At 38.9% G+C, this 13,846-nt stretch overlaps 1 protein-coding gene across 2 annotated transcripts in view; it reads right to left on the reverse strand.

Annotated features, from left to right (window-relative positions):
• Positions 1 to 1,747: 1,747 nt before the first annotated feature.
• atp10b (ATPase phospholipid transporting 10B) overlaps positions 1,748 to 13,846 on the reverse strand; it is a 137,056-nt gene continuing 124,957 nt past the window's right edge. For both annotated transcript variants that reach the window (XM_028812737.2, XM_028812738.2), the window contains 5 exons: positions 13,028 to 13,228; positions 11,285 to 11,365; positions 9,332 to 9,436; positions 5,390 to 5,577; positions 1,748 to 3,784 (listed from right to left, as the gene is read on the reverse strand). In XM_028812737.2, coding sequence (XP_028668570.2) covers positions 3,373 to 3,784; positions 5,390 to 5,577; positions 9,332 to 9,436; positions 11,285 to 11,365; positions 13,028 to 13,228 — 987 coding nt within the window. In that variant the 3' untranslated portion in view covers positions 1,748 to 3,372. The remainder of the gene's footprint in view (positions 3,785 to 5,389; positions 5,578 to 9,331; positions 9,437 to 11,284; positions 11,366 to 13,027; positions 13,229 to 13,846) is intronic.

Consider the following 13,846-nt stretch of genomic DNA (forward strand, 5'->3'; position numbering starts at 1 on the left):
GTTGTGCTACTGCTACTGATTCAGTATTTATGAGTATTACTAAAAAGCAAAACAACTGGGCACATGAAATAACAAATCAAGTAGAAACTACTGTTTATTGTTCACTTACTTATTTGGCTGATGTCTTTATCCTAGGTGAACTTACAACATTTCTGATACAACTGCTTCCATTTCTTTTCATTTTCCAGTTGTTGCACAGGCAGGTCAAGTGATTTGCACATGGTCACACAGTGTCAGTAGCAGGATTTGAACCCACAGCCTCAGAGTTTAAAGTCCAAAGCCATAACCATTACACCACATGCCTGTCTATTGTAGAAATAGTTTTAAAATGTACAACCATACTGACATATTTCTGTTGATATACAAACGTTTATGTGGGGAAGTGGCATGCAGGCTTATTACCAAACAGTACACATCAGCAGCCAGCACAGATTTTTGACATCTTTATGGTGACACTTTACTTTACACTCAAAACAACAAAAGAAAACTGTGTAAAGTACTCCAGGTGCACCCGGATCCTTTTCTGGCAGCTCTTCCAAGTGTGGTGGAAGTGCTGCATTCCAGAGCTCCGGAACTGCCCAGGCACCCCCTGGCGGTGCCCCAATGCAATCCAGGGGGGTTGCCCTCTTATGTTCTGGGGGAGGTATTACCCCAAACATGTCCTCTCCCCCAGTCCTCCCATCACAGGGGCGTCCCAGCCGGCATGGGTCCCAGCTGTCTGCCACAGTGGTAAAGGGAACGCTACTGTTAAAGAATGCGCATGTGACATCAAACATAATCCAAAGAAATCCTGAAGCATCTGTAAGAAACCTACACCTGGGGAGAAGATGTGTTTTTCTGTAAGACAACAACTCCAAGTATAAGGCCAAAGCTACACAAGAATAGCTAAAAAATGAAAACGTTAATATCCTGTAGTGGCCAAACTTGATAAAGTCTGTTCACTCACAATCTCCATGCAACCTGACAGAGCCTCAGTGGATTTGCAAAGAAGAATTGAAAAAAATGTGCAAAAGTGTCCAAATGTGCAAAGGCGATAGAGACCTGTGCCCACAGACTCAAGGCTATGATGGCTTCCAATGGTGCGTCTTCTAAATACTGACATGAAAGAAGGTGAATGCTTATGTGGTCAGTTATTTGGTGTTTTATAATTGTAATTCATTTAGACCACGTTACAGAGATGTTTTCACTTTGACATTAAAGAGTCTTTTTCTGTCCCGTTGTGATTCAGTGTTGTGTAAAAATAAATGTGAAAATGTCGGGGAGGACACTTTTTACAGGTACTTTCTACACACTTTAGTTTGGTCTACATTTAATTTTATTTGGATACATTTTTTATTTTTGCCCATCAATCTACACTCAACAACACATAATGACAAAGTGGAAACATTTCAGAAAGGTTTGCAAATTTGTTAAAAATCAAAAACATGTTTTGTCATTGTGGGTTATGGGGTGTAGATTGATGGTTGAAAAATGGCAAACGTATCCATTTTAAAATTAAATCTACAACACACAGTGTTTGTGTGCAGAAAGTGAAGGGCTCTGAATACTTGCTGAATTCACTGTTGATTCCCACACAGATGTAGTGGACCATTAAGAATCCATTTTGTAATCCACATTGGGGCTGTAAGAAATGCTAGCGCTAATGCTGCAAGGTGGAAGCCCACTTTGGACAGCAGCCAGTTCATTGTGGGTAACACTCACATATTAAATACACTTAAAATAAATACAACAAGCAATGCAATTATACTTAAAAAATTTATTATTAAAAATGTTCTTTAATTGAATTTTCAGTTCCTTCATTGTAAGATTACATAACATATGGGTGACACAGCCCCCATTATTGCACTGCAAGTAATCCTTTTTAACTGTATCACTGTACAAACAGATAATAAGCGACTGTTTACCAGAAAATCTATTTCTGCTGCCTCTTTTAAAAAAACAGAAAGCTCCAGCTGTGTCATTTCATTCAATAAATTAATAAAAAATATTATTACTAGGGGCTAAAATAATCAACTCAAATACAAAGTCTCTTCTTGAAGGAGCCAAGACACATGTCCCGCCGGCCTTGTAGGTTCGATTAAGCCGTGCAATGCTCCCAAACCTGTTCACCTTTTCATGACTGAAAAATGCAAAATTGAGTATTCGTAGTTTCATTGTCTGTCTATAATTTGTAATCATGAATTATGAAAAATGATAGAAAGTTGCAGTTTGAAGACACAATGCCTGCTTCTCTCTCTCAAATGCCTAGTGCAGATATAAATAAATTGACAAGCATGGATTTGTGAAGCCCCCCACTCAATTATTGCTTCTTGACCCTCAGTGAAATCACACTTAGTCAGCTTCTGCTGGTGCAGAAAGATGCTACATTTAAACTATTATAAACTTATAAATCACAGAGAATATTTCTTTCTCTTTTTTTGCACAGGAGGTAGAGGTAGTTCCCTTTGGTAATTTCACCCAAGGCTATAAAAGTGAGTTGTGAAGCCCCACATTCAATTCATGTGTGAGTGGTCAAATGGCGGTGATGTCAAGCAAAACTTCAAGTATTGTGATTGTAAACGGACACCATGACTGAGCCTAACATGCCCTCAAATGACTTAGCAGTTCTTCAGTGAGATGCACTCATCGATACGGTCTGTATAGGAGCGTGGTGTGCACACTCATTCCAATGTGTCACCAGACTTGCTAAAGTTAGGAGGGGACGATCCTTCATTCTGGCTACACATCTCATTTAAATGTCCAAAGGACGAGTGCAAGAAAAAGAGGATGGAGAGGAGGACCGGGACGTGTCGAAAAGCTGAGCACTACTGAGTTAAGCATGGCAGGCGTCCCCAGTAATTCAAATGGCCAAGTGTGGTAGTTTTTATTTAATTCGCCCCCGTTTGCCTCTTCAAGGGTTTATTGATAACTAAGGTTTGCTGCCTGCACCAATGTGTATGTGTGTGGTGCCCTTTGGCATATTGCTCTGTTAATATCTTATTGCACCATTTAACAAAAAGTCAAAGAAACATTCCTGTTGACGTGTCTTACTTGGCCCTGCAGATGCCACTTTGGCAGGTAAGGCACACGACCAGAAATAGGGAGGATAAGTCAGTGGTTATGGCTAGAAGGAGAATAGTAAATATAAAGAATATTAAAAAAATCTAATTTTTGCACTTTACATAAAAAATGTAAACATTTTCATTATAAGAATTCAATCTTCTCATAATTTACATCATGCTGAAATATTATGCATGTTGTATGGGGGTCATTTTAGTAACAAACATTGTTCCACTTATAAAAAAAAAAAATTTGCATCCCAATATGGGATTAGTTAAAAAAAGGTGATGGCAACTTTGCACAAACAAAATGACAGTCCACTAAAATAATAAATTAAATAGTCATTATGCTGAAGGAGCGCTGATGTCCCAAGCAGAAGGCATCAGAGTGGTCTTTAGGAGTGTCAGCATTGCCATCTGACGTACAGTTGTGTTCACTTTCCATTTGGCCCGACTGGGGTGTCTGCGGCCCGTCTGCGCCATTCACTTTCCATTTTCCAGGATGTCTGGTATTGTCTGTTTCCAAGGAGAAAGATGCCTCCTGATTAAAGGTGTTGGCAGTGATATATCTGGGGGACAGAGGAGACAACATGTCGGACCTAGGGGAAATAGTGTCACTGGCCCGTAGGTTTGTCTTCCATTGCCTGAGCACCTTCTCCTTCTTGTGTTTGTCCAGTTTATCCAGCTTTCGAGCTTCAATTACCAGAGCTTGTGAGAAAGTTCCTTGCATTATTCGGAATAAATACCTAAAACAATAAAATACAGACACAATAAAAGGCCTGATTGAACCCATAGTTCTTGAGATATGAAGTTTCAGTCCTGTCCATAGTGCTACTGCAATGCCAACATGCTACATATGGATATATATATATATATTTATTCAGGGTCATGGGGGGGCCAGAATGTAAATCTATGTAATCACCATATAAATGTCAAAAGAATGTAAAAGGAGGAAGTTACAGGCTTAAAGTTTATCATCACTGGGCACAGCTCTTGTTCATCTTTACTTTCAAATTGTTTTATGAAAACTGAATTTACTGTTGAAAGAGAAGAGTCAGTGAGCACAAGCACATTTGCTTTACAGCCTCTAGTCTGTGATAACAACTGAATAGAAAGGCACATAACACACAAACCTCCATCAGAAGGATAGGGATGTGGTGTTCCCAACAATTGGGTTTCCTGCTGGAGTCAGCCTGACGGCCTTTTCACTGAACGTTAGTGTTAGTACTTCATGCCAAAATCAGTTGACTACAGTGAGCTTTTGAGATCCTTTTTCTGATTTGCCTTTGTTTTCATGATAAACAAGCAGTTGGAGTCAACCCAGCCACATAGCACTGGGCTACAAGGCAGGGTCACAGGGTGTGCATGGCACACATGTCTACCGAGGAACACACTCACACAGACTGTGTGATGCACTCCAGTAGAGCCGGCTTGTCTCCACCACTAACACTCTTCACCCACTGGGACACAAACTCAGGTTCTGGCAGTTGCTGCATCCTACTTGTCAAGTGATCTACAAAAACTTCTACCCTAGTCCTAGTCGAGTCAAGGCACTTACGAAACGTGATGCTCTTTTACAGGAATAATACATAAGAAAGAAATGTGTTAGAAATCTATCTATCTATCTATTATATAGTGCCTTTCTATCTATTATATATTGCTTTTCTATCTATCTATCTATCTATCTATCTATCTATCTATCTATCTATCTATCTATCTATCTATCTATCTATCTATCTATCTATCTATCTATCTATCTATTATACAGTATATTGCTTTTCTATCTATTATATAGTGCCTTTCTATCTATCATATAATGCCTTTCTATCTATCTATCTATTATATATTGCTTTTCTATCTATCTATCTATCTATCTATCTATCTATCTATCTATCTATCTATCTATCTATCTATCTATCTATCTATCTATCTATCTATCTATCACACTTACTCACACATCCATTTTTGTAACCAAAGCACATCAATAGTTAGCAGGTGCTGTCATATCGTAAGCAGAAGACCAGTTACATATTTGTGTAGTCTCATAACCTCACTGTATTTTACTGAAACTGTTACTTCCATTATGGGACACCAAACACTCAGGCAGAGTCAAAATATATTTAAGCAGTCAACGCAGAGCCCTTTCAATTTTACTGGAACTGTGAGGCAGCAGCACTAACTGCTGCGCCACCATGTAGCTCAGATTTACTTCTAGCTACCATGATCAACTTTTAAAATAATATGCGTTCATTCAGGCTGTTCACTGGCCTGCATTTCAAATCAATCTGCTAGAGCAAAGCTGTACACAGAACAGTGGGGGTCCACAGTGGGGTCACTTGTGCTTTCCTTACCTTGGTAGAAGTGCAATGACAGGAGTAATTAAGCAAACCAGGTAGAAAACAGGATCTGCCATTTGTAGTTCCATGATGAAGTAAGGATTTGAAGGTGCATTGCAGGTGACACAGGTGGCACAATAGACAAGAGATACCACAAAGTAGAACAGAATGCTTCCTGCCATTGTGGCCCAGTGCACCAAAGTCTGAAAAGACAAGAAAAGATACTAAGCATTTATTTTAACATCAATGGTGTATATGTCTTGTCATACAGATACTGCTGTCTATGATGCTTGACAGATGTAACATTTCAAGTGCACAAGAAAACAATTAAACCTCAATAAAATGTATTTGCATTATTTATTCAAAGAAAAAAGAACCTGAAATATTTGTTTGGGGATTGAAAAGGATCAGCAACAGAGAACAATAATTAGGATGTTTTCCAGGCTGGAGGCCTGACCGTGCTGTGCTGCATGATGGAAATGCATAAGCTACAATGGGGCCAAGTGGCATGGCATGGCACTCAGCACTACTGCCACATCTCTTTATTATCTGAGGACGTACTAGGGAGGGTGCTGGCATGTCATAAGGCACGAGCTAGGCAGTGGACGAATTGATGTGAGTTAATGTTTCTGTGGTCATCTTCTCAAGGCAGGCTGTAATATTGCACAGGAAGACTCCAAAGCTAAGTCAGATTACTCTCTGTGTGAAAATGCTAATTTCATATTTCAAGTGCAATTAATTCCTGTGCTGCTGTATCTCTGCCACAGTGCCTAAAACTGAGAATTAATCAACAATGCAGGCCAGACATTTGCATTCAAATCCTAGAGCAATGTGAATTCATCCGGAGCGGGAACGGCATCAGCATCAAGAAAGGGAAAACTAATGACTTCTCAATTAATCATTTATTACCCAGGCTGCTTTTATGCATGAACAAAATCATAACCAAACAACCTTTCTTTGGAATAAAGTCAAATTCATATTTTATCATTACAAACAGTAATGTGCACAACTTATTCACATCCTCTACAGCAGAGTTAGCTTGATAAAGCAGAACACAAGGCAGGGCCCCACTTCAAAGTGAGCTGACATCTTTTGAAGGCCCTCAGGGGACGAGGGCTGATTAACCAAGAAGACGCAGGCTGCGGCTTTCTGACTTTATGCAAGTTGTCCAAGAAACTCCAGCAAATTCATGAGCTGCTCTGCTCTAACAACTGGTAGATCTTCTCCTGGACATCTCTGTGTCAGACTAGACATTGATTTGGTGGGGAGAGTCGCGGTGGTCCCCAGGAGACCACTCTAGCAGCCATTGACCACTAAATTTCAATAAATCATCAAGTCAAGTTTTCCCAAGCAGAACAGTTTGTTTTTTTTAATTTACACCCTTACCCCAATGAGTCAGCAGTTTAATCGTGACTGACATGGTATCCTTCTATAAAATCATGAATAAAGAGACTAACAGTCCAATTCAGGAAGCCTTATTCAACCACAAATCACTTGATTGCATATGTTGTACCCATAGGCACTTTAGAAAGCAACACTCTAAATAATTGCTTTCTTAAAATATCTACATATCAGAGAAAATTGTTTTATTTGGGTTCCTTGCCTGCCAAACTAACAGTTCATGGAAGTAACCAGAACTCGACATTGCTGTACTTTAACTCATTATGGCTCTCCAAAGAACCCGAGAGTGGCTGTGGTTGTTGAAAGATGGTCACCCTTTGACTACCCAAAACTCACAGCATCCATCATTCTGTAATTTATTTTTTCTTATTGTATATCACTCTGGGTTACAGGATTTATGTTGCTATTTCAAATGGGGTAGGAGCCTAGAAGTAGAGGCCATTAAGGGTTTCTTTCTTGAAAATGGTTTTGTTGTTCTACTGTAATCCATGTCATTTCCATTATTTATTTATTTATTTATTTATTTCTGCTCGCTTCACTCACCAACCCCCGGGCCTGTGCTATGTGCTTGGTTCTTTATAGTTCTGCCGCTCACATATGGGAATGCGGATGTACAATTTAAACAGATTTTTATTTTCATGGGAATTGTTACATAAGCATAATAGAACTAACTATTTTACATTACAGTGAGTAATTAACCATAGTAAAAAATAGTAAAATGTAAAAATTTGAAAGTAAATTATGTTTCATGTTGCGTTAAGAGTTAAACGTTTTTGTTCTGTTTGGCTTTGAAATTAACACGCAAATACTTTTTAAACTTACACTTTTACTGTAAAACTTCAGTTAAAACAATTTTTTTAATTAAAGTTTCGTCAATATCGCATTGAATTTTGATTCTGTATTTGGACTTTCATCGTGACAATGCACAATATAACTGCCCGTGACTGAATTTCATTTCTTTCTCTCTATTAAAATGACTTTTTCGAATGTTTGGCTCTGAGTTTTGTTAATTGTCTTTCGAAAAGCTTTTCTAATGGGAAACTGTTAACGTTTTAATATGAATGGTATATCAAGATCTCCTTTGTTGTCTAATGTTATCCCCTGAAGATGTACTGTATTATCTTTCTTGGATACATTCTTCTTTCTACAGTAATTCGTGCAGTGGAACTTAATGGTTGTAAATATTCTTCGGGATATTGTAAGTTGATGTTTTCATGTTCCGCACGATCACCACCAACTCTTTCAGCATAGCCTATTGATACGCATTTAACCAATCTGCCATGTAACCGATCAACATTTTTGGTGTTAATTCATTTGACTTCATCGTTTCTCTGTGCTAGGATTGCCCGTGTACTCATTTTTTCTGTTTTTCTGTAAGATTTGGACATAATACGTTTTCTTTAACTGGGAACTACAAGTGAGGAAAACATTAAAATTTCTAAGAGCTGAGAGTGCTTTGAACTTTGTCTTTCAAAAGCATTCACACGAATGAGAGATGAGAGTACCGTGGGCATGATTGAATATGGTTGAGAATAGGATGTGACTTGAAAAAATCTCATGGTCAAAGTCTCGCAGGATTTGAAAAAATCTCTTGAAAAAGTCTGGTCTCGTCACAGGATTATTTTATATAATGGAGAGATTTATTTATTTATTGTTTAAAAAAAGTATTATAAAGGTAAAGGTAAAAGCTTGTGGAAGTTCAAATAGTGGAGCTCACTGCATCAGTACTAGCCACTTCAATATACATTTCAATCCTTAACTGTAAAAATGACTTAACATGGCACACATAAAATAACAGACATTAAAAGGTAAAGCTTCTTCTACAAGCAAATTGTGGGAGAGGAGGAGATGGGAAATCTTGCCCTTACTGGCTTATAGGCATTCAGAGTAACGTGTAGAAGAAGGGAAGAAGCTGTCTTCTGTCTTAAACTGGTTTAATGGTTAAAGAGCTGGACAAAATGCTATCTGTTTGACCTTAAACAGTGCTGGATTTAGACTTGGGGAAGCCCTTAGCTATATAAAGCTTGGAGGCCCCCTGTTAAAAAGTTAAATCAGAATGTATCACAAAGTTGAGTACCAAAAAAAAAAAATTGAGCCCAGAAATACAGAATACAAGGCAAGGACCAAACCGGGGCAGGACCCCAGTACACCACTACTCTGAAGAGACCCTTCGTGAACTCTGCACATACAGGGAGCAGTGAGGCAGCAATGCCACCATCTTTAAAAGCATTCATCCATCCATCCACTCATTTTTTGTAGCTTTTTTTTTGATAACATGCAGTGCAAGGCAAGAACCATGAGACAGGATGACAGCGAGAGAAAATGAGGATCAATCAAGATTACTCCAAAACTGAATGGGAGCTGAAAATGAGCCTGAACCTTCAAGTTAACAGCTCATTGTTTCATTTTTTGTTTTTCCCTCAATGTGACAAGTTATTGTTGAGAAAGTACCATTTCTACATATGTTCATCATTTCATTCACATACATAGCATCACAAAGTAAAAATATTCTTGCCTTACTGAGGACATGGAAAGGAATTTAAATAAAATAACTACCCAAGTTTTAATCTCGATTGCCAGGTGTAAAAGGATGGTAAAAAATGCCACTGTGTTAATTGGTGTCCCAAATGAAAATACATCAATATCAGAGTCTTTGTAGGTCTGCAAAAGAAAACATTTAAACAGATTTAAGAAAAACAAAGCATACAGGCACAACACATTACTTTATTACTAAAATGTATAGTCAAAATAGTAATGCAAATAAAGCTGAGACAATGTTATGTTAGTTATATAAATATAACATATACATACAGTGTAGCATATATGTAGATATATTATATATATATATATATATATATATATATATATATATATATATATATATATATATATATATATATATATATATATATATATATAAGCAGGAATTCCTGCACTGGGACCCCAAGTGTTCTTCATGTCTTGTTCTGCTTGTTTTACGATAGAGAGATAGATTTACATACAGTACATGTATACAGTAAAATTGTAGCAGGGCCACACGGGGGTTTTATTTGTATGCAAGTACGTCCTGTTGAGTGGTTGTTAAATGTCGATGACAACACTGGTTGCACTGATTTCTGTTTGTAAATTGTTAAACAGGTTTGCACTGATACAGAGGGGCTGTGTCAATAAAACCGGAAGAGAAGGATGTGGTGGGACTTTTTGATTGTGCCATTTTCCAATCAACATCATCCGCAGCAGCATTCCTGGGTGTTGTTAATATTCGGGTGGAAGTACAGTGTGGAAATACGGTAGAGCTTAGGTGTTGGCCTGATTCGATCCGTCCCTCATTTTAAAAGCGTCGGGGCTTCCTTGCTATGTAAATCTGGTGGCACCCTCCGCACAAGCTAGAAGCAGGGGGTGCACTACAAAATATTATAAGGTTTTATAAGACCTGTATTTAGAAATATGCAATACTGTGGGTGTGTGTGAGCTCGTATGGAGAATCACATGTACATGTGTGTAAATATTTCAAACATTAGTAATGTCACTTCAACATATTATACTGTATGTAAAATTTGCCAAATGCCTTTAAAAAGACAAAATGCCTCCTTTTTGCTGAGTTCCAAGCATCCACGGTAACTGCTGCTCTCCATTTTCAGCGGCCTTGAAATGTTCAGGAGACTTCGCTGCAAGCTTGAGAAGGAGCTTAGATTGAACAAGAAACGGTTCTCAATTTTCATAGTGTATGTAATAATAGGTATAATTTACGTTGGAGTTGTTTAATGTTATTTTCTCACCCAATTGATCACCTAGAAAAACACCTTAATAACATAATGGCCAGGAAATGTCTGTAAGTGACACGTTTAGTGAATTTTGAGCTGTTTGTTATATTAAAGATGTTTTTCAAGGTGTGCTGACTAAAATAGGACACATCTGCGAGCGGCTGCTTTTATGAGAAGCCTATGAAACTTTTAAATGTATGGAAAGCTAACATTTGAGGTTTGATGACAGCGAGGGGGCTCCCAGCTGGGTGGGCCCCTTTGCCATTGTTCTTTCTTGCTAATTGTCTCTTTCCCTGATGTGGGTTATTGACGTATTCTATTCGGTTCCTCCAGTCTCTGAGCATCTTTGGGAGAGTCATGCAAGGGGTGAAACCTTTGGGGCACCCAGCATGAAAGTACACATACTAAACCCCTTCAACAATCAATCCATTTTTAGCTCAACAAAGTGTTTTGTAAGCATTGGGTGCAAGGTGGGAAATAATGGTCAATGGAGAGCCAATTTATCAAAGGATGCCTTCACTTTGACAGTAACATGTACAGAATAATATCCAAAGGACTCGGAGAACCCCACAAATTCTAAAAGAACAACTATAAACAGACAGTAACTGGACAGGGAATCAAACTCAGATCCATTTAGCTAAAATGCTAACTATTCTCAATAAATTTAGAAGGTAAAGGAACTGTAACTGCTGCACTGTTTTGAAGACTCCTTCTTTATTTTCTTTGAAACAGAAGCCGTACTTACAAAGTAAGGAACAAAAAAGCATACAAGGCTTTGGTAGAAGGCATCCAACATAGCGATCCAGAATGTACTCCATTTGTAACCCTGCAAGGAAGATCAAATAATCATTTAGGTCATCATCGTGGAAACACCATTCATCATACTAGACAGCCATTCATTCATTTTCTGTACCCACTTTGTTTAAGTCGGGGCAGCAGGAGCACTGCAACATCAGGCACAAGGTAATAACCAGCTCTGGATGGGATGTACCCATGGCCACTGTGCTGCCAACACTCTAAATATGCACATGCTCACTGGATATACATTTTCAAACCTGCTTAATCCCGTTCATGGTCACAGGAAGCTGAAGCCTTTCCCAGCAGCACATTCTGGACAAGGTGACAGTGTATCACAGGACACTTTCACACACATGTAGAAGAATATAGGAGGGAAAAATATCCAGAGAAAAACCACATTGGCAGGGAGAGGATGTGCAGACCCCTCAAACACAGTGACCCCTGGGGGAGCAATGCTATTCATTGTGCCACTTTGCTAACAAAAGCAACAAATGTCTACTATGAAACCATGCGTGAAACAACAAAAAACAAACACATGGATGCTATAAATGAAGTGCAGTGTTAAAAGGCTGTTACTTGCACTGGACATTTAATTGTTTTACAGATGTCTTGCTAAACACTGACACTTTTGGCTGTTTCTTAGCAGCAGAACTCATTTGAAATGTATGATTTAATTTCCATTACATGAGTCTATCTATGCTGAGTGCATGATGAGCAGAAGCAATAGGAGGCATGAAGACCTTGAGGTTTAAGTCTTAATGTGTTATTCTACAGTGAGCTTAGTGTGATTAATCACTGAAGTTAGGAGTCCCAGTGTCCACTTCCTTCAGGAGAATCTTCATCGAAACACATTGATGCATTCACTTTTTTAAACTGTTTCAATAACCACAGGGTTGTGGGGAATCAGCCCTTCCCTTCAGTACTGGACGTGAGTCAGGGACATCTGCATTGGATGCCTGTCCATTGGTAGGCATATAACTTCATACTGTATGGTACTAATCACCATTAAAGTTGTCATACCATAAAATATATCCTCAAGTTTTCTTTATCCATTTTAGGGTTGTGAGGAGATGAAGTCCACCCTGTCTGCAATACAAGGAAGAAAACAGCCCTAGACAGGGCACCAGACACAAATCCCACTCACAGTCCCACAGAGCCAGTCTGGAACCACTACTTAACATAACCCCCAGAATTCTGAGAGTACAACAGCTGAAAATAAGGCTCTTGCACAGAGTTGCTGGGCTCATCCTCTGTGAGCTCAGCAATATGGAAGTCCTAGGAATAGAACCTGTGCATCACTGGAGAAGCCAGTTGAGATTATATGATCATGCAGTTAGGAGGTCCCCAGGATTCTTTTAAAGGGAGTGTATATGGCGCAAGCCTCCTGGCGAGGCCTCAGGAGAAGATCCAGGACACACTTAACTGATTACATCTCCTGACTGGCCAGGGAGTGCTTGGGAATTCATGACGAGGAATTTGGGAAAAAAAAAAAAAATAATGAGAACAGGGTGGTCCGATCTGTCCTGCTTGGCAAGTTATCACTTTAACCCCAGTAGGAAAAGCAGACTGAAAGTGAAGTGAAGCCTTATCAGATGCTGCACACAATTGGCTCAATAAATATCAGACTTAAGAAAGAAACTGGAAGAACACCAAAGAATATTGGAAGAATAACCTTTGAAGTTTTTCTTACCTCTGAATTCTGTCCACTTTTATAGAGTTGTGGTAAATCAAGCAGCATCTCAGCAGAAATGTCTTTATCCAAAATACCAAAAACAATGGGGGGCACAGAAGTGAAGAAAAGATTGAAGAATATCATCATCCAGTAGTCAATCATGGATTCTCCACTGAAACCACAGAAGAACTGGTACCAGAAAAGGAGATTCACATATGCCTTAAATGAAAAAAAAATGTCAGTTGGACATTTGCTGTTCATCTGTAAAATGGTTGCAGAAAACATCTATTCATTATGAAACCCTACTAGAGAAATGTTTGCCTGTACCAGTGGCATTGGGCACAAGATAAAAAGTAACCAGTATCATAAACCCTGTGTGAGGATGTCTAGCTGTTTATTACTTATGCCACATCTAAAATAAAAACGTTAGGCAAATACAGACAGGCTGCTTCTGATAGGCCTTGAGATGTTTGCAGGTCTAGGCTGTTATCTGGTCTACTTCTACATAAGAGCACAGCACTGGAAGTTGCACAGGGCACAGGAAGATGAATTTGGGTTTAAAAGGCTTCAGGAATGTATACAAATCTCACAATCATCAGTGGTCTCACCAGAGCTTTAAATGGTAAAGACCTAAATCCACTCTGAAGATCACTTGGCTTCAGGAGGTGACAAACAGTTCATATTGGGACTTCATTAGAAGGCTAATACCTGCATTCAGAACACTGTTATTCAGAGGCTGGAGAAGGAGTGTCCATACTGAACTGAAGTAGTATGTCATCTACTGGTGGTAAACATGCCAGGCCCAAATACATACGATACAAGCCTCAGGACTATGCA

Source organism: Erpetoichthys calabaricus, chromosome 11, assembly GCF_900747795.2.
Source record: "Erpetoichthys calabaricus chromosome 11, fErpCal1.3, whole genome shotgun sequence".
In the NCBI taxonomy this organism is placed as follows: domain Eukaryota; kingdom Metazoa; phylum Chordata; class Cladistia; order Polypteriformes; family Polypteridae; genus Erpetoichthys; species Erpetoichthys calabaricus.